At 35.5% G+C, this 24,054-nt stretch overlaps 3 protein-coding genes and 1 pseudogene across 5 annotated transcripts; 3 read left to right on the forward strand and 1 right to left on the reverse strand.

Moving 5' to 3' along the window:
* Positions 1-7,410: 7,410 nt before the first annotated feature.
* On the forward strand, positions 7,411-10,410 carry LOC145954150 (equilibrative nucleotide transporter 1 pseudogene; annotated as a pseudogene).
* Positions 10,271-13,474, forward strand: LOC145959130 (protein TRANSPARENT TESTA 9). Of its 2 annotated transcripts, XM_083077523.1 has the most exons (6): positions 10,271-10,352; positions 10,496-10,553; positions 10,738-10,846; positions 10,967-11,090; positions 11,178-11,364; positions 11,511-13,474. In XM_083077523.1, exons 3-6 carry the CDS (start codon positions 10,801-10,803, stop codon positions 11,796-11,798), a joined length of 645 nt encoding a protein of 214 aa, XP_082933649.1. In that variant the 5' UTR covers positions 10,271-10,352; positions 10,496-10,553; positions 10,738-10,800; the 3' UTR covers positions 11,799-13,474. The 2 variants fall into 2 exon arrangements, with proteins under 2 accessions (XP_082933649.1, XP_082933651.1); XM_083077525.1 differs by lacking the exons at positions 10,271-10,352; positions 10,496-10,553 and having other exon boundaries at positions 10,697-10,846.
* Positions 13,475-15,790: 2,316 nt separating this feature from the next.
* LOC109787759 (pyruvate kinase, cytosolic isozyme) lies at positions 15,791-18,705 on the forward strand. Of its 2 annotated transcripts, none has more exons than XM_029269095.2 (4): positions 15,791-15,928; positions 16,248-16,532; positions 16,956-17,417; positions 17,666-18,705. In XM_029269095.2, exons 1-4 carry the CDS (start codon positions 15,899-15,901, stop codon positions 18,476-18,478), a joined length of 1,590 nt encoding a protein of 529 aa, XP_029124928.1. In that variant the 5' UTR covers positions 15,791-15,898; the 3' UTR covers positions 18,479-18,705. The 2 variants fall into 2 exon arrangements, with proteins under 2 accessions (XP_029124928.1, XP_020201917.1); XM_020346328.3 differs by lacking the exon at positions 15,791-15,928 and adding an exon at positions 16,055-16,137.
* A 562-nt stretch (positions 18,706-19,267) lies between these two features.
* On the reverse strand, positions 19,268-21,041 carry LOC109787762 (E3 ubiquitin-protein ligase SIRP1). The gene is made up of 3 exons (XM_020346331.3): positions 20,927-21,041; positions 20,736-20,809; positions 19,268-20,656 (listed from the first exon to the last, which is right to left on the reverse strand). The coding sequence occupies exon 3, from the start codon at positions 20,613-20,615 to the stop codon at positions 19,644-19,646; it is 972 nt and encodes a 323-aa protein (XP_020201920.1). The 5' UTR covers positions 20,616-20,656; positions 20,736-20,809; positions 20,927-21,041; the 3' UTR covers positions 19,268-19,643.
* Positions 21,042-24,054: the final 3,013 nt, after the last annotated feature.

Here is a 24,054-nt window from a genome sequence, read left to right on the forward strand (position 1 = left end):
TAAAAGACCGACTGGTGCGAGTATAATTAACTCGAAGAACTCGTCACTGAGCGGTAAAAGGCCGACTGGCGCGAGTATAACTAAATCGAAGAACTCGTCACTGATCGGTAGAAAATCCGACTGGCGCGAGTATAACTAAATCAAAGAACTCGTCACTGATCGGTAAAAGGCCGACTGGCGCGAGTATAACTAAATCGAAGAACTCGTCACTGATCGGTAGAAAATCCGACTGGCGCGAGTATAACTAAATCAAAGAACTCGTCACTGATCGGTAAAAGGCCGACTGGCGCGAGTATAACTAAATCGAAGAACTCGTCACTGATCGATAGAAAATCCGACTGGCGCGAGTATAACTAAATCGAAGAACTCGTCACTGATCGGTAAAAGGCCGACTGGCGCGAGTATAACTAAATCGAAGAACTCGTCACTGATCGGTAGAAAATCCGACTGGCGCGAGTATAACTAAATCGAAGAACTCGTGATTGTCGGCGAAAGTCTGGCTGGGCGAGTATAAATAACTCTTAAAACTCGTGATTGTCGGCGAAAGTCCGGCTGGGCGAGTATAAACAACTCGTTTTGTGATGAAACTCGTGATTGTCGGCAAAAGTCCGGCTGGGCGAGTATAAATAACTCGTTTTATGATGAAACTCGTCACTGATCGGTTAAGTTCCGACTTGGCGAGAATAAATAGTTTGAAGAACTCGTGACTGATTGGTAGAAAATCCGGCTGGGCGAGCATAAACAACTCGTTTTGTGATGAAACTCCTCACTGATCGGTTAAGTTCCGACTTGGCGAGAATAAATAGTTTGAAGAACTTGTGATTATCGGCAAAACAATACAGCCAAGTCGGGGTAATGACGATTCCATCTATTTGTGAATTTCAATTTTCAACTTGAACAAGATTCTCACCCATCACTCGATTCGGAATTTCGACGACTGCCTAGACTGATGCCTCACCATCGGAATTTCGATTAAATTATCATGAGAGTCGGAATTTTCCCGACTTCATGCGCACAATAGTTTCACTCAGACAATTTTCTGGACTGTGATATGCTTCGGAATTTAGCTTAGATTATCATCAGATTTGGGATTTTACCGACTGACACCTAGAAGTATCAATTTTACTTAGAACATTTTCCGTGTCATATTAATCGGAATTTAGACGATTGGAGTCGCAAAAATTCAACTTTAACTTAGAGACTTCAGTTCATACAGATCGGCATTTGACCGACTATCCTAACAAGTTTCACTTTTAATTTAGAAATTTTTACCTTCGTCAAATGACTCGGCTTCGTCAAATTTGGAGAATGCTTATTCAACTGATAAATTTTCTCCTTGTTTGAAGTCAGATTTTAGTCGTGTAAGCGTGGAAAAATCCTCAGTTAACTTGGAAAATTTGTTCAATTTTTAACTCGAATTTCAGCCGAGTAGCTTGGAGAATGCTTTTTTCCACTCAGAAAATTCTCCTTATTATGAACTCGGTATATTACCGAGTACACTTTTTGTAGAACGACGACTCTCTAACCAGGTGAATTTTTCACCATATCAACTCGAAGTTTGGTCGAACGTCTCCGCGTAGTGCCTTTGTTAACTTGAAAGATTCTCTACAGATTAAATTGGATTTTACATACATCGGAGTTATACCGTTTAGGATTTTCGCCCGATTGACTTCATGAACTCTCATTTTTAACTTGGAAAAAATTCTATTGTTATATAGCAATCAGAATTTGGCCGTTTGGCCTCACGAATGTTCATTTTTAACTTAGAAAAAATTCTATGGTAATATACCAATCAGAATTTACCCAATTGGCTTCATGCACTCTCATTTTTAACTTGGAAAAAATTCTATTGTTATATAGCAATCGGAATTTGACCGTTTTAGCCTCACGAATGTTCATTTTTAACATAGAAAAAATTCACGCATTATAAAAACCGGAATTTGGCCGTTAGGGCTTTGGGAATTTTCACTGTGATTTAACAATGATCCACATCTCCGCACACATCGAATTACCCAACTCATATCAAAAGCAACGCATAAAGTTCTTATAGAATTCCAAAAGGCGGGATTACAATAGTTCTTAACAGAGATTATCAAAAAGCATGAAAACATGAAGGAAAATACAACATTGTGGCAAAATACAACATTGTGAGTTAACACTCAATCATCCTCGGGAGGATCTACCAATTCGCCATTAACGATCTCCTTAAAGTAGCCCATGCCCCCAATATCGAGATCAGCATGAAGAAACTTTATCTGGGAAGTCGCCGCATCAAAGCCTTGAACAAACTTCTTCAAAGAGTCCATCTTGGCGGCATGGAGGTCCACCTGCAGCTTTTCAATCTCTGCTTTTGCTAGATTCAATTCGTTCTCGAAGATTTGAGCGGCATCAGCGTTCTTGTCTCGTGCCAGACGAGCCTCTTCGAGATCCTTCTCCATAACTGACTTCTCGGCCTCCCAAGCTTTTCGATCGTCTTCGAAGGCTCGTCGGCTTTCCAACAACTTGTCCCTCTCATTGGCAACCCACTTAAGGTCAGCTTTGCCCTTGGCGACACTCTCTTCAAGGGAACTGATCTTTTTCCCTTGCAGCTTGATCTCCCTGGCCATCCCACGAATCTTGTCCTCGTTAATAAGGGACAAAGCCGAGAGGCGATTCGTTAGAGATTCCACGCCCTTGGCAATAGAGAAGGCACTCATCTTCTCTAGGTCGTCCTTATCCCCTTCCAACAAATCGGTATGGCGGATGTGGGAAGAATGGTTGAACTTCTCATCCCAAAAAGATGGGACTCTTCCTTGCTCATTTCCTTGATCAATAGGCTCCCAGTTCTCGCCAATACACATACTTATGGTTCGCTCTGCCGATTGAACTTCAACGTCCTTCTCGGCCTCATCCCCCCCAATCTCAGTCTCCAAGTTCACGAGAGTAACAGGTGCTTCGGTCTCTCGGCGACGCTTGTGGGGACTCTCGCCGACTACATTCTTCGGGGCAGAACCTCCCAAGCCTCTCGTCTCTCCACCGACCACAGCGGTGCCGATGGCTCTGGAAGCCTCTTGTTGCTTCCATAGCTTCATTAACTCCCGATTGCTCATGCTAGCCATTTTCTCTGAAATAACACGGAATGGAATGTTAGTCAACAAGAAAAACAAGGACAAAACATCATTAGAAAAGGGTGATCGGCCAAAAACTGAGTACCTATATAAATTTTCAGTTCCTTGGGCCTATTTTCTAATTCTATAAGTTTTGCAGTGTTGAAAATTGTTTTAAGAGCCTCCAGTTTTCTAACATCTTCCTGGTCGGCCTCGGAGAGTTTCTCGGCAGATAGCCCCCCACAAGATATCGTCTTTTGTTTCCAATATAGAGGGAACCCTTCTAGCACATGTTCATTACCCGAGGTACAACGTATTCGGAAATATGATCTCTTAAAGTCCTTATAGGACGATTGAAACAAAGTCAAGAGCCCCCGATTCGACACCCCATGTACAGACACCCAACTGTTACGTTTATTGGTGCGACTCTCAAAGAAGTAAAAGAACTTATCTACGGTCGGGTTTATATCTAAGCCCAAACAAAGAGCCTCAAACCCTCGGACAAAAGCCCAACTATTGGGATGAAATTGAGTAGGGGCCACATCTAGGGCTTGAAGCACTCCTTTTTCACAACTAGTAAGAGGCCACCTCACTTTCAACTTGGAAATTAAAGTGCAGTAGCAAAAGGTAAATTTCTCCGTTAAACTCCCTTCAATACACACAGGTTCCCTATCAACGCAGGGTTCACAAATAATTATATGGTCGCCCTCACCACACACCACGTGCTCTCTACAGAAATTTTCCATGGCATCCCAGGAACTTATTAAGGACTCACAGCGCAAAACATCATCCCTCACCCACTTGTACATTTCCCCGTAGTTCACGACCGCCATTGATAAGAATAAACCTAACTTAAATAACAACTCAGGCTTTACTACGAATAAATATGGCCAAAATGGTGCAGATGGGCGTACCTAGGGGGACACACAACAACCTCCAACTCAAATAAACTTCGAAGCGCCGCCGTAGACCGCCGCGTATCACTAGTGAATCCCAACGAGCCTCGAGGAACCACGGAGGAGAACGAAGTACAAAAAGGGAGGAAGAAAAAACACAGCAAAAAATGGGAAAAGGCCCCTGAGGCATTTCTATTTATAAGCAACGAGGCGTATGCGAAAAGCCGCGAATGAAACGCGGCCTTTTAAAGAAAAAACTCGCGTTTAAGAGTTGCGGCACATGTTTGGAACGTTACAGCTTTTGGTATTAAAGCTCTCCATGCGTTTCTGGACACGTGGCACCACTTTCATCGTTTCTCTAAAAAGCCACCCTGCAATAAATGCATGTCCCCCCCCGGGTGAGATGAAAAGACACCTCCTTTCAAGCCCTGAAAAACAACGGTAATGACCTAATTACCGTCCAGGTCATAATTCGACCTAATCTTACTATCGGTGATAGGGCGATCGCGACCCTTCACTCGACCAATACCCGACCAGGTTGCCATACCTTAAGCCCTCTCGCCTTATAGGCTCAGGGCTGGAAGGCAAGTGTACCATCCTGGTCGTAATCCGACTTGAGTTCTTTATCGGTGATAGGGTGATCGTAACCCTTCACTCGACCAATACCCGACCAGGTTGCCAGCCCTCTCGCCTTATAGGCTCAGGGCTGGAAGGCAAGTGTACCGTCCAGGTCCTAATCCGACCTAATCTTGCTATCGGTGATAGGGCGATCGTGACCCTTCACTCGACCAATACCCGACTAGATTGCCATACCGTAAGCCCTCTCGCCTTATAGGCTTAGGGCTGGAAGGCAAGTGTACCGTCCAGGTCATAATCCGACCTAATCTTGCATTCGGCAATAAGGCGAGCATGATCTCCTTCTCGGCATTAACCCGATTGAAGGTTCAGTACAGTCCTAGTCGGTCATAGCCCGACTCGACCAGCAAAGCTCGATTCCTCTCGCCTGCAAGGGAACTACTCGGCATTTACCTTACTGGACCCTTGGTATGGGCCCAGTCGATCGGAATCCGACCGAGCTCGTCCCCACTAACCCCGCGCCATCATGATAAAAACGGATAGGAAAATCCCTTGATTCTCGGGGCCCAAGAGGCCCATGAACGACGTACCATAAAACCCAAAACCCTAGAGTTGAGAAGGCAGATTACACTTTTGAATGCTCTGGCTCTAAGGCACGATCTAGGAGAAAACCCTAGTCCACCCTTTGGCCGGAACACTAACTAATTCATGTTCAGGTATATTAGTATAGCATCGAGATTTCAATTGCCTAAACCTATTTAAATAGTCATCTAACGTTTCATTATTTTGTCTTTTAATGTTCATTATATTAACTATACTAACCTTCGTTTCTTCTCTAAAGAAATGCTCATGGAAACTACCCTCTAACTGTACCCAAGTATGTATCGAATTAGGAGGCAAAGTGGTAAACCATGTAAAAGCATGCTTGGTTAATGAACTAGGGAAATATTTCATTTTCAAATATTCATTATTTGCTAAATCCCCACATTCAACCCCGTACCTAGCTATATGTTCCACTGTTGACTCAGTTAATTCTCCCGCGAATTTCGAGAATTTTGGGACTTTTACTCCACGGGGTAGTTCTACCTGTGTGATATAATCAGGGAAGGCTGACACAAAATATGGACGTTCATTTCGACCTATATCGAATCCATGTCTATTGAGTATCCTCTCTACCATTTGGTCAAAGTCATCCTGTGGGTTTCTATTAGGTCGAACTACGTTCTGGTGAAAATTCTCATGCCCCCCAAGATTTTCCATCTCATTCAGATTTCCACTCATGGCTCTCGAAGGTGACCCCTCACCTAATTTATCTCCAATTTTATTTATCAATTCATACAGAGGAGTCATAATATTATGCATTTATGTTGACAACAAATTGACCATGTCATGATTACTGTGGTCCATTTGTTGTCGAAGAGCCATCATGGCTTGGTTACTAATACCCGTAGGTATATAACTCCCTGGTCGAATCAGCGAACCCTCCTGACTTGTCCCTACATGTTGATATGGGTCTTGCATGACAAAACCCAAACCATTTGGCCCAGGGTTGTATCCCTGTGGGGATACGTGTACTTGTGGGTTTGTCCCTAAAAAAGGTATAGGCATTTCTACGTGTAGGTTGGGTATTACGCCAATTTTGTGGCATGCCCCAGGGGTATTTTCTAGTAACATTCACCAATTCTTGAGTGACACTATTTTGCCTAACATTGTTTTCGAGCAACACAGGAGGAGACGTTGCCCCCCTGGTCACATTGGTGGCACTATCAGGATTAGGGTTAGGTTGTTCTACATCTGCATTATTATGGTTTGCATTTTGGTTATTAGACGTAGACATAGTTCTCCCACTCCTTAATCTCATGCAATTCACACACCTAAAACTAGTCCAATTATGTTCTGAATTAAACGCGTCCCACCGGGCGTGCCAATTTGTTTGCGGTGGGATTCGTTTTAAAGGTTCTTTTTATTTAGACTAGCACACAATGTGTTTCAATTTAGGTATTTCACTGTATAATCGCGTTATTGAGAATTAGGAGTAAAGTAGAGGTCTCAGAAGTTACTTGTTTCCAAATGTTCCTCAATTAATATTAACAGGCAACGTTCATGCACGCAAACAAAAATATGAACCGAATGAACAATACATATATTCCCAATACAAATCATGGTTCGTAAATAGTAAACATCACAACATCATCAGAAACGTATGTGAATGAAAATTAAGTGCTTACAAGAGACATTAAACTAAACTAATCCTAATCTACAAAGGAAAAAAGAAGAGTGGTCAAGAAGCAACCATACCCAAACACGATTTCGTGCACGAAAGCCATATGCGCAGGCGGAGAGTGCTTCAGAGCTCTATTCAAGTATGAGTTTTTCCGACCTCTGTAAAGGTCCGTAATCCTTGTATTTATAGAGCAATCAAGAGCGGTTAATTTTGTGCATGTACGTCTCTAACTCATAACCGCTATCCACTATATTTGCTACGTGGTCTTGAATTATAACTTCCTTTAACCGCTCTTCCCACGTTTCTTGTTTCTTCGATTGATTTTTTGGTAACCGTTTTGGCTTAACCTCCATGTTCTGAGAGAGTCTCAATTTTTCAACTATTCTCGAGTAACACTTGCTTGTTCGATTCTATCTCGAGTGCTCCCACGTCTCACGTGAGATTTGTCACAAGTACTCAGCATGTGTTGATTTTACTTCTCGGGCAGCGCTATCAATCTTTTTCGAGTCCCATAATTTCGAGTGGATCCAACACATGGGCATGGCAAAAAGTAGGTAGAATACACGGTGGATATTCTTTTAAACAATGGTCTATTCAAAGAAGAATATGCGATAGTACAAAGAAGGAGATGAAATATGGTGACGTGTGGAAGCTGGAGGAACTGGTAAACAACAAAATCGGATTGGAATGACCGTCTGGATAGGTTTTGGACCTAAGATATTATCGGTTCTCGACCTTAGAAAAGGACTTCAACAACTTGAGTAGTACTTGTCACTACAAAAAAAATAACCTATGCCTACAGACACTTTTAACTATAGACCTGAATTAGTGTAGGTAAAACTATAAAAAGAAATTTACCTACAAATATTTAATGTAGGTATAACTCAAAAATCTATACCCACTTTTGTTTGGTGTAGGCAAAATTCAATATAACTTAAAATTCTTCTACCAACAAATTGTCAATGTAGGTAAAAACCTTCAAAGACTTATACCTACTACTACTTTAAGTAGGTAAAATATTTACAAAATTTATACCTACAGTTAATTAATATAAATAAAAATCCATGTAAAATAAATAAATAATTATATATAAGACTAATTAATTTCATAGAAAATTAATATCAATACAGAATATATAATAAAAATTAGAATTAAATAACCAATCTTTAAAAAATAATTAATTAATAAATTAAATAAAAATGTATCAATTAATAAATCAATAATTAAAACATTGAAAAGTTTATATATATACTGCATTGTGTGAGCCCAAAACATTATTTGTAGAAATGAATTTTTTAAAAAAAGAATATAAAAAATATTTGTTTGTATATATTTTAATCAATAATTAATATTTATTTTATTAAAAAATAAAAATACAATTTAAAAAAAAATTCTTGATGTTTTGAAAAATTAAAATTACTCAAATCGGTTCATACACATTGGGCCAAGAGAAGGAGGGTGTTCAAACCTGATCCCGGTTGGCATTCTTTGTTGTTTTGTTAATTAATTATAACTAAGACAACTTGCATCACTTTTTCAAGTTTTCCTTGAAATTCTTCAACTTCTACCTAGTTCGTTAATCCAAGGCCAAGTGTTCCTGCTTCGTTCGGTGACAGTCTCTCTCGTCACGATCCTTCGAAAACCCTACTCTCTCTCTTCCTCCAGAAGCTGCTCGGAAGGATCGAGCAGTTTCGAATTCGATTCAGCATGAATTTCAGTGAGCTCAATTCCGCGCTCTGATTCGCACAACCATGTGGTTTTCCTTCTGGAGATCCAGAGATCGTTTTTCCTTGGATCAACTCAGGTTTGCATTCCAAATCCGCCCAATTGCATGTTCTCGTAAATGCACCTAATTCAACAAAAATTAAATTAAAATAAAATCCGCATTTCTCGTTCTGGCGATCCATGATTCAATTCTGCCTTTCTTTCTTTGCCTGAGACCTGTATTCTGTAAAATTGAATTGAAGTGAAGAGTTTCGACTTTTGAACTTTCTGCTTGTCTAACTTGCCGGACTATTTTGCTTGTTGATTTGGATTCTATTAGTTGCAAGGTAGAGTTTGAAGGATTTGTTTTGCTAGGAGATAGTAACACACTATTATTGGTTAAGAATTTATTGAAAATTTAAAAGTATGAGTTAGGGTTCATTAAACTAGGAGTGCGGCCGAGCCAATTTTGTGATTTACAACGTATTTAGCTGATAATAAAGAGTGTGTTTAAAACTTAAAAAAGAGCGCTAGAGTATGTGGTGTTAACATTTTTCGTATTTATAATGATCAAATTGCATGGAGCTGTGTTCTGTAGGTATCATTTAGAGCCTTAGTTTCTTTGAAGCAACAAATCCCTTGTCTTGTTTCCATGATGCTAGTTGCCAATCATGTTCCTCCCTTATTTATAATCAAGACAAAGATTGGTCCTTTCTCTTAGTTAGTAGTATTTCTTATTTAGTTGTCAGCATTTTATCAGGGGATGTCCTAACTCTCCTTTGCTTAAGCATTCATTTTCTTATTACGGGTGATAAATTAAAGAATGATTAAACAGAAGAAAAAAAAAATGTAGCTTGATTCTGAGTTGAAACTGTATGTTGTCAGTCAGGTTATCTCTTGGTTAGACAATATAAACCAATTAAGAGTTCAATTGGATGTGATAGTTCTATTTCATGGTTATAGTTTTTTGTACCTTAATTCTGAAGCACATTAATATAGTGGTTTTAGGTTTATAAGCAAAATGGTTTTGAGAAGTCTTTGTTATATTTACTGAAATTCGAGTGGATGAATGGTTCTCTCTTTTCATTTTGGATGTTTGGACTGCAGGGGTGCTTGTTTCTATCCTGAGGATATTTACAAAAGCTGTTTACCCACAAGATGCTTCTGGCCTGCAAAAGAGTGCAAATCTCTACTTCTCTGTATCAATTGTGATTGTGTTCATATGCATGGTTTTGTACAACATGGTGCACAAACTTCCTGTAATGAAGTACTACAATGAACTTAAGGTTGAGGCATTGACTGCAAATGAAAACAATGGTCCCCTGACTGGAGCTGTCTAGAGGTCAACGGTATTGAACATTGTGGGAAGAATCAAGTGGTATGGGTTTGGCATTGTGATCATCTATATTGTGACTCTTGCAATATTTCCCGGCTACATTACAGAGGATGTGCACTCTGAAATTCTTAAGGATTGGTATCCAATTATCCTAATTGCGGGCTACAATGTGTTTGATCTTGTTGGCAAGTGTCTGACTGCAGTTTACCTCCTAAAGAATGCAAATATTGCAGCAGGTGGTTGCATAGCAAGATTGCTGTTTTTCCCTCTCTTCTTAGGGTGCTTGCATGGTCCAAAATTCTTCCGGACCGAGAATCCTGTGACGATACTGACTTGCCTGTTGGGGCTTACTAATGGCTACCTAACCAGTGTATTGATGGTTCTGATTCCTAAAGTTGTAAAGTTGCAGCATGCAGAGACCTCAGGGATTGTGAGTGTATTATTCTTAGTTATTGGTCTGGCTGCTGGATCTGTTATAGCTTGATTTTGGGTCATCTGACCAAGCAATTTGTGTTAATTTGGAGACTCTGGTACGTCTCTTGTGGCTTCCACTCAATCAGAAGTCAAAACTAGGATGAATTTCCTTAATTTGTTTCCTCAAAGTGTGAAAATTTGTAAGCTTATCTGTTGATATATTAATACTGTTTGGTTAAATGTCTTTTGGTCATTGAAGAGCAATAAGTGGAAAATTGAACAAGAATACAATTTCTCTTCTTGTGAAGACTCGCAATGTAAGTTTTCTACTCTCTGGGTCTTTTGGTTAGTGTAACAGCCATTTTGTGAGATTATTAATTTTTATGTTGGCCATCTGTTTTTAATCGGTAATTCAATTTGGTTGTGAAGGAGATATCAGATAATTCTGCCTTTGTTTTCTACATGTCCAAAGGTTTTTACTCTACTTTTCTATGCATTTAGGATGAAATAGTTTCATTTCCACTCTATGTTGAAGCAATACGCTTTGCCTTTCATGAGGAGAGCATGGTTCGTACTGCTGTCCATACTGTGACCCTTAATGTTTATCATGGTAAGATACTAAGATTTACTGTTTTATGTGGCCTTTCTCCCTCCAAGTTTCTTTCCTGAACTCAGTTATGTTACGATGCAAAATACTAAATTTTCTGACAATTGTCTGTGCAATTTTCAGTTGGGGATGAATGTGTTAATAGATATATAGCCAGCGCACCTCACACTGATTACTTCTCAAACCTGGTTTCATTCTTTAGGAATCAATGTATGGATTTAAATAGACTGGTCTCTGAGACACTGAAGTAAGACATCATTGCTTCTTTTCTCTTTAGTATATTAACTTCAGATTTCCTTTTTTCCTGATAGAGAAATTATTGTTACTGAGACAGAAATCCAGGTCCAGATTCAACCTCTGCAATTATTGATGCTGTAGATGAAATTGAGGATAACCTGTATTACTTTAGTGACGTTATCTCTGCTGGAATTCCTGATGTTGGGAGGCTAATAACAGACAGCATTCTGATGCTTCTGATTTTTCCAATTCTTCTTCCTTCCCTGAGATTACTGGATGTTAATGTATGAAACTTCATTTTCTGGTTTCTATGTTCACTGTGATCTAATTTGCATCTGTTCAAGGATCTCTAAAAGATCTTTCTTGGATGGATTTTGATTTAATATTATACAGTGTGTTCTTATTAATGTTTAGTAGCACATTAATCCAGGACATGCAAAGTGGTGTTGTCACTTCTCTCTACTTACTTTGTTGCATCTTAAGGATAGTCAAAATCAAAGATTTGGCAAATACCATAGTCATGGCACTTTTTTATCCCTTAGAGGCCCTTACAACATTTTCTAGGGGTAAAGTCAATGGCTATATATCTGATCGCAGTTTTACATCTGTAAGCCAAGAACCAGATAATGATAATATTGCCAAGTGCAATGCAGAATGCTTGACAGTGAATGTGCCAAACCCTTCTAGTTCTCCAAGTTTTCACTCGGTATGTGAATAAGTAAAAATTTTCATGTTATTTTAATATAGATAAAAAAAACAACTTTTGTCAAGTCATTTACTTATCTTTTCCTTTGTTTTTATGTTTTGTATATATAATTTTTATTATTTAATGAAATTTAAGCAAGAACAAAATATTAAATTAGATATATCAATATATCAGTTAATGAAATTTAACTTTTTTTTATTTGTATACAAGATAATAATAAAATTTGAACTACACTTCGTATAGAGTACACATATTCTCTATAAGAGATATTATATATATATATATATATATATATATATATATATATATAGGTACAATAATAATAATAATAATAGTAATAATAATAAATAAAATAAAAAATACTTTTACCTATAGTCAGAGCATATAAGACTAAGTTAATGACTTTTACCTACGGTCATAACATGTAAGTACAACTTAATGGTATTTACCTATAGTAGGGAGTGTAAATATAAGTCAATGACTTTTACCCACGCATACAAATTGTAGGTAGCTCTTATAGTGACAGTCAAATGTAGTTGTAGGTAAAATTATGTCTATAGGTAAAACTTATAGTGATAGGCTATTAGTTGTAGCTATATGCCCCCTCAAAGTTGACAACTTCAATGTGTGTAGGTCAAAGTCCATGATACTTTTACCTATGAAATTTAGATTTTTAGTGACATTTTTTGTGTGTAGGCATAAGTCATTTTTCTTGTAGTGTGTCTTGACTAATAATATTCGTTCTGGTTGAAAAGTTCTCAGCCTAATTGGACATTCTCCTAAATCATGATAGAAATTATCGTTGCACAATAATAAAGTCTCAAATCTATTCAAATGATCAAAATTTTAATAGTAACATTCTTTCATTTATATATATATATATATAAAAGATATGTGACTTTACATATCACTCGTAATACTTCAATTACTTGTTAACTTTCACATCAATATTTGTTTTACATGTACAATCACCATTGGCAATTTTGAGAACTGATGAAGGAAGATCTAAAACTTTGGATCGAAGATTTTCTACCGACAATTCTCGGCCGGTAAAAGGATATCATGCGGTTGGATGGGCAACTTTATTTGGGAGACAACTTTCGGGTTGCTTTCCATGTTGTGCCGAGGGGATGACAGTGTTGGGTATTTGTTAGGATCACTCGAGAAACGTATTGTGTGAAATCACTCGAAGTCGAAAAGATTGGAAGTATTTCCAAAAGGAATATCAAGGGACAGTGAGCGAGCCTATTCGAGGGTGGATCAAAAGATGTGAAAGGTAGTTACGGGAGGTTTTGAGCAAGTTAGGTAGTTACCTGGTCGAAGGAATAAAGACGTGGGCGAACGGTTACGAGGAGTTATATTTTCAGCCCACGTAATGGAAGTAGTGGACAACGATTATGCGCCCACAACGCATTTACACAAAAATAACTGCTCTCGAGGGTCTCTATAAATAGGAGAGGCATATCCCTTCACGAAGGTCGGAAATTTCATACTTGAACTCTCAAGCACTCACCGCCTGCGTATATGGCTTTCATGCATGAAATTGCTGGGTATGACCATTTCTTGGCCACTTTTTCTTTCTTTTACTAGTGTTAGTGTAGTCTTTTAATTCCGTAGTTCGTAGGTTGTTAATTCTAAAAGTGTAACGTGATCACTATGATTAGACAATGATTTGTATTGCAAATGTATTTGTTGTTCATTCTGTTCAATTGAGTATCTATATGCATGCAAATTATTGTTTAATCATCCTTCATGAAAATCTGGACAAACATTTATTAATTAACTCTGTCTCATATTTCCATTCTTAAACGAGTAACAACTTCACTATAAAATACCTAAATTGAAACGGTTTCGTGCTAGTTCAAAAACAAAGAACTCATAAAACGAATTCCACCACAAACAGTATTATGTATTTATCAGTAGTTTTCACTTTTGTTTAAAAGGCATAATATTCATGACTTGTAAATGAGTTTAAGTGTCTCTTTGTATCTTGTTTTGATCGTGTTCAAATTCAAGTGCGGGTTTCCTTGACTTAGAAAATTAGGGTCGAGGGTAACTCCCTTACTCAGTTCTGTATTTTTTTTATTACAGCAAATATATATTTAATTAATATATATGTGTGTATGTTGAAATTAATATGTATAAATTAAAGTAAGATTTTATTTTTTATATTTTCATTTTTATAATTATTAAAATATAAACTAATTATGTTAGTAGTTAAATAGTTGAAATTAAAACAATAATAAAGTAACAAATTTAAAATTATACATTAAACTAAAAATACAAGTTAAATAATAATATTTCAAGTTCTTTCTTATTTATTAAATTTTATATATTATTCTAATTATAATATAATTAATAACTTAAACCCTAATTTACTAGAACTATGAAAATAGGTCAATCCGCTCGTTTGGCTCGGCCAACCTCAACTTACTTTTTATGTGGATTGATATAGCTAGACCCACCAACTTTAATGTCCAAAATTTTTTAATCCGACCTAACCAGCCACGAGTTGGTGGGCTAAACAGGTTGCCCACTAACCCACCTAATTTTTTTAAAAAAATTAATTTAAAATAATCTCTAATTTAAGTAAAAATTGTTAAACTAAGTATCATGCATACAACATTAAACTTAACTTAAAAAGTGTACAACTTTAAATAATCAAAACAAAAAAATAAAAATCCTTTCATGAGAGTGATTATTCATCAATATTAAACTTCATTGAAGGCTTGAGTAGATAAATTTATAGCAATCTCATGTTATTTAAGATCAACTTTATCTTTATCTATAAAAAATGGTATCTTATTAAAATAATAATATATAATAATAAATGGTTAAGTGGGTTGTTAGTGACTTAGGTTAATGGGAGTGTAAGTGGGTTAGGCAGACAGACCAACTCACCACGGGTTTAACCTAGGTGGGTTGAGTTACATTTTTTGACCTATTATGAAAATTTTCATTTTTTTGGTCTAATTCGGCTCGTTTTTAAGGTGGGTCGGGTTGGCCCACGGACTATAACCCATTTTGACAACTTTAATATATATTTTGTTCTAAAAATATTTGAAATAAAAAAACTTGATTTTATTTTATTCTAAAATTAGGGAAGAATGATACATAATGTCCATATATAGGTGATTGATATTATCTAAGTTTAGAGATAATGTTATATGATATTCTAAAGATATATTTTAGTGATTGTGTAGAAATATTGTTATTGATTAATTGTTTTCAATAAGTGAAAATATTCCCTTAACTAAATATAATGTATCTAATTACGAAATTCTAAAAGATATTTATGTCAAGATATTCTGTTACCCATTAGGAATTAACTATATAAGATTTCACTTTATGATGATGAACTAGAGACTCAATATAAACGAGTAAGAGAAGGTCAACTTCACATAGTCAAATTGGACGATACAATAGTTATTTTAAAATTTTTAATTTTTTTTTTATAGTTGATAGTCTAATTTTATTTTTTCCACAAAGGGTAACAATCTTTATTGTTATGGTGTGTAAAATTTTAATTAGGATGTATTATGCTTACGATAACATTAAAATTCGATTATCTAGAGAAAAGAAAGACATTTCATTTCCAATGTATACAAGGATTCAAAATTCAAATTTAAAAATTAAAATTAAATAATAGTGTGAGAAAGGATTACAAAATTGTAAATAAAAAACAGAAGCGGGGACTTCGCTTAGCTTTGAAATACATAGGCGGAAATTAAAACCTTTTTTTTTTAGCGGCGCGTAGTTAAAACTTAAAACTCATTATCCGTTGTCATTTATAGATATATAGATTAAATAAAGATCAGGTAACAATCTTATAACGATTTAATTAATTGTAATCTTTTTTCTTTAATTCGATAAATCGTAATCTAATTAGTAATCAAAATTATATTGCATTATCATCTTTCTACGAGATGCATGGCTAGAAGATTTATCCAATGCTTATATATAAGGGATCGTCTCACGTTTTACTCCAATTCACTCCTGCAAATTGAGTTCTTTTTTTATTCATTGGAATCAAACTTAGGATCAAGGATTTATAATAATTTGCGCAACGTTCTCGATCAAGTGAACTAAATTAGTGGGTTCTTGCTTTGAGTATGAACATTCTTCGGGAAGCAACTTACATGGTATATTAATTATATTCGAGTTATTTATTTATTCGTCACATGTGTACTTTCGGAAGAGCATATTCTATTTCAAAGTTTCAACCATCAAAAGTTGATCGTCCATAATCATTTGTCTAACGAAAGCACATAAATTGCATGGACAAAATTGCTTGGATTTCAAGCCAAAGCTAATTTGTCAAAGAAGTTTTGCAGCATCTTGACCCTGCCATGTACCTATATATTCCTTGTGTGTCAAAAAATTGTTCTTTGATTAACCCCTTTTAATTTTTATTAATATAAATTATAAAGTTCTTCCTTGTTTTAATTTCATACATTGCAGGGAGAGCACAAGACTTTGATATCTAAGGGAGGAATGGAAAAGGTGCTGGTAGTGGGTGGAACAATGGGGAGAGAGAGTGTGAAGCCCAAAACCAAGATTGTGTGCACTTTGGGACCATCAAGTAGGTCAGTGGAGATGCTAGAGAAGCTTCTCAAGGCAGGGATGAACGTGGCTCGCTTCAACTTCTCTCATGGTTCTCACTCTTACCACCAAGAGACCCTTGATAATCTCAGAACTGCAATGAGCAACACTGGCATTCTATGTGCTGTCATGTTGGATACCAAGGTTTGGAACTTTACAACTTTTGTATGTTTTTCTTTTCGACAAAATCTAGATACAGTTCTTTCGGTATTACTATTATATGGTTTTGTTTTTATCCTTTAGAATTACAACCATAGTGACATGTTTCGAAAGTAGGACTCAACATATACTATTTCAATCTCTATCAGTAAATCGACTTTAGTAAATTTTTGTCGTTTTTCTCAAATCAAAGTTAAAATTTTATATCATGAATCTGCATTAAATATAAATGTATATTTAAGAGGTAAAACTTTGATTCTAACCGGAGAATAATACTAATTATATCTAAGTTTTGTCCCTTTCTACATGATGTTGCATTGTTTATTCAAATTCTTTTTCTTGTTAATGTTCTTTATTTGAGAATGATTGATTACGTGACATATGTGGTGTGTGTTGGAAACATGGCAGGGTCCAGAGATCCGAACTGGGTTCTTGAAAGAAGGAAAGCCCATACAAATCCATAGAGGTCAAGAGATCACAGTCACAACTGATTACAGCATAAAGGGTGATGAGAGCATGATCAGTATGAGCTACAAGAAGTTGGCACACCATTTGAGTCCAGGGAGCAATGTTCTGTGTGCTGATGGGACAATCAGTTTTACTGTCATGGAATGTGACAAGGAGAATGGCTTGGTTCGATGTCGGTGCGAAAATTCTGCAGTTCTGGGGGAGAGGAAGAATGTTAACCTTCCTGGAGTGATTGTTGATCTTCCAACCTTGACAGAGAAGGACAAGGAGGACATTCTGCAGTGGGGGGTTCCTAACAAGATTGACATCATTGCTCTCTCTTTTGTTAGAAAAGGTTCAGACCTGGTGGAGGTCAGGAATCTACTTGGAAAGCATGCAAAAAGCATACTTCTCATGTCCAAGGTATCCATCCTTTCTTATTGTCAAATCTCCTATTAAAATTATCAATCTTTTTTGGTTCAAGAAAACCAGAAATAAAGTTAAACCAGAAATAATGTTTGATTTTCAGTTTTAAAACACTATGTTGAATATGTCTATGGATAAAAACAATAGTTTTAAAAATAAGAAACAAAGTTTCCTATACACAATAAGTTGATTAATCTCCCATAGTCTCATGTTGTGCTTATTTGTTGTCTTCTTGTTTTTGTTAGGTTGAAAATCAAGAGGGCATTGCCAATTTTGATGAAATACTGGCAAATTCAGATGCATTCATGGTGGCAAGAGGTGACCTGGGAATGGAAATTCCGATTGAGAAGATCTTTCTTGCTCAGAAAGTTATGATACACAAGTCAAACATACAAGGCAAGCCTGTGGTGACAGCCACCCAGATGTTAGAGTCCATGATCAAATCTCCTCGGCCGACGCGAGCCGAGGCCACCGATGTTGCCAATGCAGTTCTTGATGGCACAGACTGTGTTATGCTTAGTGGGGAAACTGCTGCAGGAGCCTATCCAGACATTGCTGTCCAAACCATGGCTAGAATTTGTTCCGAGGCAGAGAGTTTCATAGACTATGGTGATCTATTCAAGAGAATAATGGAAACATCTCCAACTCCAATGAGTCCTTTGGAGAGCATGGCTTCAGCTGCAGTTAGGACTGCAAATTGTATCAATGCTGCTCTCATCCTAGTGCTAACTAGAGGTGGAACCACTTCAAAACTTGTGGCAAAGTATAGACCCAGCATGCCTATTCTGTCTGTGGTAGTTCCTGAGATAACAACAGATTCCTTTCAATGGTTCTGCAGTGAGGAAACCCCAGCAAGGCATAGCCTTATCTACAGAGGTCTAATACCTGTTTTGGGCACAGGTTCTTGTGGAGCTTCACAGAGTGAGTCAACAGAAGAAACCATAGAGTTTGCTCTTGCATATGCAAAGAAAACTGAGCTTTGCAAGCTTGGAGACTCTGTTGTAGCACTGCACCGAGTTGAGTCTGCTACTGTGATCAAGATATTGGATGTTAACTGAAGACACGAGAATATTAGGACTAATCCCTTGTTTTGTGTTTTGCACGTTTTAGTTTTAGGTTTGTTTTTACTCTCTTACTAGTTCAAGTTTTCATATAACAGCTTTTGCTCTCTTTATGATTTAATTGAAGATGACCTCTCATGTTACAAATAAAGAATAATATACTGAACTAGTCCCGAAATTGTTGAGAATTACTCAATTCAGTTTTTGATATTACAGAAAGCAAATTTAGTGCCTAAATTTTGTAACATCCAATCTAATATCTCAAATTGACAGCATCATTATTTTTTTCATGAATAGAAATTACAAAGACAGTAAAAAAGTTTGAACTTAAGATCATTGTATAATTATATATTATTCCAACTCCTACCATTAAGTCGATCCTAATGATTCACACCATGGTTGATTTAGTTCTTGATTTTGACAATTTTAAGTCAATTTAGTCCTTGAAGTAAGAGACCAAATTGACTGATAATGATATACAACAATAGTGGAGACCAAATTGTTTGGTGTGAACCAAAGTTATATTAAGAGCTAAAAAGACTGATAAATGCTAAAGTTACTAAGGGATCAAATTGACAGACCTTTAACATCATGACCGAAACGATTAACATTTGCAATATTCAAGTAATTAAAGTTGTTCTTTTATAATTCAGAACCTAAAATGACCAGTGATTGTAATTTATAAAATTAATCTGACGGTATATACCCGGGAATTACTACTAAAATTCGAACTGGCACCATGCTCATTTTCTGTTTAGATTGGTAAAGCAAAAAAAATGCACTCAATTTAGTAGAAAATACAACTAAAATTTATTCTCTCTTTTTTTGCACATATTTACAAACATATACATATTTGAATGGTACAAGAAAGGCAGACTAGGAAATCTAAAACACATGTACAATTTGTAAAGATTTAAGAAGCATGACAATTATGTAGATTTAGCTGTTCATGCTTGCTGAGGGTGAGGATGACTATACCCCACAAAAGGTTTTAAAAAACAGTCCGCAACCACAATTTCAGTCACAAAGTCAAAGTTTTTATAATTTCTGCAACCGCAATCACAAAGACATCGATCGCATTTGTCCACAATTTCCTATAATATAAAGGATTGCAACCTCAACCACAACCACAACCGCAATTTAAAACCCAACAAAGTATTGATCAAGGAGAAGGAAGGAAATTGTTGAATGACTGCAGCACTGGAAACCAATTCCTCCTTCCATTTCTTGGTCTCTCTTCTCCAGCTCTGACTATCTCACTGTTCTGAATCTGATGTTCCCCATTTCCCATTCCCACATTGGCTTCAACATTAGAATCCTCAGATGGCAACTGAAACCTGCAAACTGGACAAGAACCATGAAGCTTGAGCCATGACACAATGCAGTCACCATGGAACTTATGCTTACATGGCATCTCCTTTGCCTCACTCCCAATCTCAACATCCTCCAAGCACACTGTGCACTGCAGCTTCTCCTCACTAGTCACACTAGGCATTGCCTCAATTGCAGCCTTCTGCGCTGGAGGGTTAACACTTGCATACCCTCCAGGGCCAATCTGTGCCAAATGCTGCAGCAGCATATCAAACCCAGATCCCACCACAAGGTCATTCAAGGAGCTTCCAACAGCCGTGCTCTCACTTGGACTACTTGTGTGGTTCAAGTTAGGCCCTCTCACAATCAATGCACCCTCATTGAATGGATCAATCACTAGGATACTACTACTATCCATGCTCCTAGTTTCCTCAAGGCTTTCAAATTCAGACACCATCCTCACATGAAGACCGCGAAAAAGGTGCATCATGTAGGTTGAAGTTCTTCTCCTTCTCCCCAGCACAAGCTCATTCTCCCTCTCTTGCTCAACCTCTTCCTCCCCCCTTGAGGTGCTGCCTCCATGTGGAGCAATTCTTGCAAGAGAAGGGCTGAAAGCACCCATTAGACCAAGAAAAATTGGGGCATAGAGTGAGAACACCCAAGCTGACCTTAAGTCAATGACCTCATTCTGGTCCCTTAGGTTGTCCATTACCTCAGAAAATTCTGTCTCACAAAATGGGCACATGTTCTCTGCATCATTCATTGGGTTCACCATTTTTAAGCATATGTTGCACCAATGCACACCCTCCATATCATTCTCCATCTCCCTTTTTGATCATAACTTGTTGCAATCTTTTTCTCTTCCTGTTTATCAAATTAGGCATCAATTACATAGCTAATCAATTATAATAACCATTCAATGAAGGTGATCTTCTCTAGCTACCTCAAGTTATTTTCAGAAATCCCTTCACATGTAGCATAGTTGGAGCATCATCATCCGAGGAAGATCAGAAGAATCTGAAATAGACATGTTATGCAAATAACAAACAAACAATCAAATTTATGATCAAGAAAAAGATAAGTAAGATCGAATAAAATTTGGTTTTCAAATATAAATGAAAAGTTTATTCGTACCATTTTGAGTTGTGGAAGTGGATGAAGAAGTTAATAACATTCAATGGTGTAATGCCATCTTATACCTCCTGCAAATGTTCTTTTTTAGTTTCGGTTTGTTTTAGGTAGAAGGGTTACACCAATCATTTTTTGCTCTATTGTGGCTTTTTTAAGGTTAAATTTAAATTCAGTTTTTTCTTGATTTGCTTTTGCTATGCAAAGCTATGTTGATTGGATGGTAAACTTGCAATGTACTCTTTTTAGCTAGATTATAGAATCTGACAAAGCCCATCAACTTTAATTTCAATCACAATCTGAATTTGGAGTTTTCTTAATTTAATTAGAGAGAATATTGGAGAAAATTTCGTCCACGTGTATAGTACCCCAATCGTAACTCCACGGATTTAGAAGAGATGTTTTATTGTACTATATATACGATCCTTGTTGATTTAACTCGTACTCTTAAACTCCATGTCTTAGAATTTTGGTTTGGTAAAGCAAAACTCCATGTCATACTCTTAAACTGTAAAATTATGTACCAAAAAGTAACTATATATTTGTCTTTACAAAATCTTAACTTCAATTACTAACATTATAAAATGCTATTATTTTAGTCCTTTTTATATCAAATAATAGTAGAAAACTAGAATAAATAACTTTTGTAAAGTTAGAAACTAAAGTTAGAATGTTGTAAGTAAAATTTAAAAATTAAAATGGTTGATGCTTATAATCTCAAAAATTAAAATATGGTTTACTCATTTTAGAAGTATGGAGCTCTCCCTTTCACCCGGTCACAAGAATAACTTTTTACCAGAGTCAATCTTCATTAGTACCGAGAACAAATTGAATTCCTTATTTTTTAAATGAAAAAACCTGTTTTTCATTCTTACATAACTACTTGTCTTCTTTATTTTGTGATTCATAAGTTAATTTTTAAGCCAAATGAATATTATTTTTTACACTTATTCTCATACTCTGATAAAAAAAAGCTAGTTATTTAATATTTGCGCTTGGATTATTACTATGTAAATATAGAGAATAAATGTCTAAAGAAAAATATTACTATTACGCTTTTATCATTGATTAATATTTATTAACAATTACATTTTTTAATCTCCCTCTTAGTTGATGAGTCTCTCTCATGATTTTTTTAATAAATTTTTAATTAATAATAGTGTGTCAAATAATATGTTACTACTAATAAGTCATTAATCCAAATGATACTAGATTTGGTCACCTTAAGTAAGGTGTAAGTTTGAATCTTGTATATAGAAAAAAAAATGTAATTAGAAAGAGAGATTCTATTGAAGGTGATTAACCAAATTCTTAGACAGAGATTAGTTATTAGCAAAATTAATAAATATTCTATACTTGCAACATGGTAACAAAAAAAAATGTGTTGTTATCATTTTTCATTTTTTTATAATAAGGAACTAAAAAGTAAAAACCCAAATTAAAATCATCAAAATAAAAAGAGAACTAAAACATCAACAAAGCTAAATCCATAAAGGAGGATTCTTAAAAATATATCATAAAATGTGATTGACTTGCTTGAAAATATACAAATCGATCATCACCCACCATACTTACAACCTTATTCACCATGAATAACTTACATGCTATTGAAAACATCCCTCATTCATAAACTTGATTGCCAAAGTTTTAGTAGAATCAGACTTTATGGGCTTCCCTGTAATTGATTACTTGATGATTGCAGTAAGACATGTCAATGTCATCATCAACATGCAATGGGTCATGTGGGAGACATATTTTATACCACATCACAACAGAAATTTGTATTATTCATGATAAGAACATAAAACTTTGGAGTAGTATAAGACTATTTGTAACTTCTTTCTTATTTCTCAATATTTTTGTATTTGGATTTGGCACCCCTAGTGCCTCCTTAATGCATTTCTTTTAGCGAATAAAAAAAAAACTTCTATTAAAATACTTCTAAAAAGACTTTTCTCTTGCAAAATCTTCAAGTCATGATAAATATTCCATAGTTATGCTTGAATCACCAAACAAATTGTAATAAAAATAATTAATTTCTAAAAATCATTTAATAAGAATAAGTGTGGAGGTATTATTTTATGAAATTAGACATATTAATTATAATAATTAACTTTTCAATATACATTTAAATCTTTTAGATTTCTATCAATGTTAAAAAAAAATACATAAATAATGACAAAATATAATAAAAAAAATTTAATATCACATTAATATTATAAAGTCACAATCAAATTGAAACAACCAAATAAATGTTGAAACATCAAACAAAATGAAAGGTGTACATTCAAACACGCAAAGAAACAAAACACTTTATGTTCTCTAATTACAAGATGCTTTAATGTTTTTCTCTGCTCACCCTGTTTTTCTTGTATACAATGTTTGTACATTTTGCGACCTTGATTTTCTGATATATATATATATATATATATATATATATATATATATATATATATATATATTCTTTTATTTGATTATATTTTTTAATTTGGATTATTTTGTATTTTATATTTTTTAAAAGACATGTATTTAACTATTTTTAAATATTTTTTTTATACTTTTAAAAAGAATTAGCCTGTCAATAGATGCTATATATAAATAATGAAAATATATATAAAAGATTTACATATTTAGTTATATCTAGAACATTTTTACTTTAAAAAAAATCTTAGAATAAAACGGAGAGCAAAATATCAATTATATATATATATATGGAAGCATATCAAATATGATAGAATTTATTATAAGAGATGAGAAGATTAAAATATAATCCTTAAATTAATTTTCTCTCACTTAATTAAATCCTAAATTAATCTAAAAAAATATATAGAAAAACATATCTATATATATATATAGTTACGTGTCCCATAAAATCAAATAAATAATCAAAATAGTGATTCAGAGAACAATTATATATATTGTTAATGGGTAAAACAAAAGGTGAAAATTGTACTTACAACAAAAAAATCCTTAATATGCACGAGAGTCAAGGTAGCCAATGGAAAAGTTGGAAAATATCCACGTGTTCAACTTCACCGTTTCTTTCGCAAATATTTATATAATTGTCCTTTCTTTTTCTTTCAAAAATGACATGCCATATGAACTAGAAATATTGCGGAAACATAGAAGTATAA

Source organism: Cajanus cajan, chromosome 1, assembly GCF_000230855.2.
Source record: "Cajanus cajan strain Asha chromosome 1, NIPB_CcT2T_4, whole genome shotgun sequence".
In the NCBI taxonomy this organism is placed as follows: domain Eukaryota; kingdom Viridiplantae; phylum Streptophyta; class Magnoliopsida; order Fabales; family Fabaceae; genus Cajanus; species Cajanus cajan.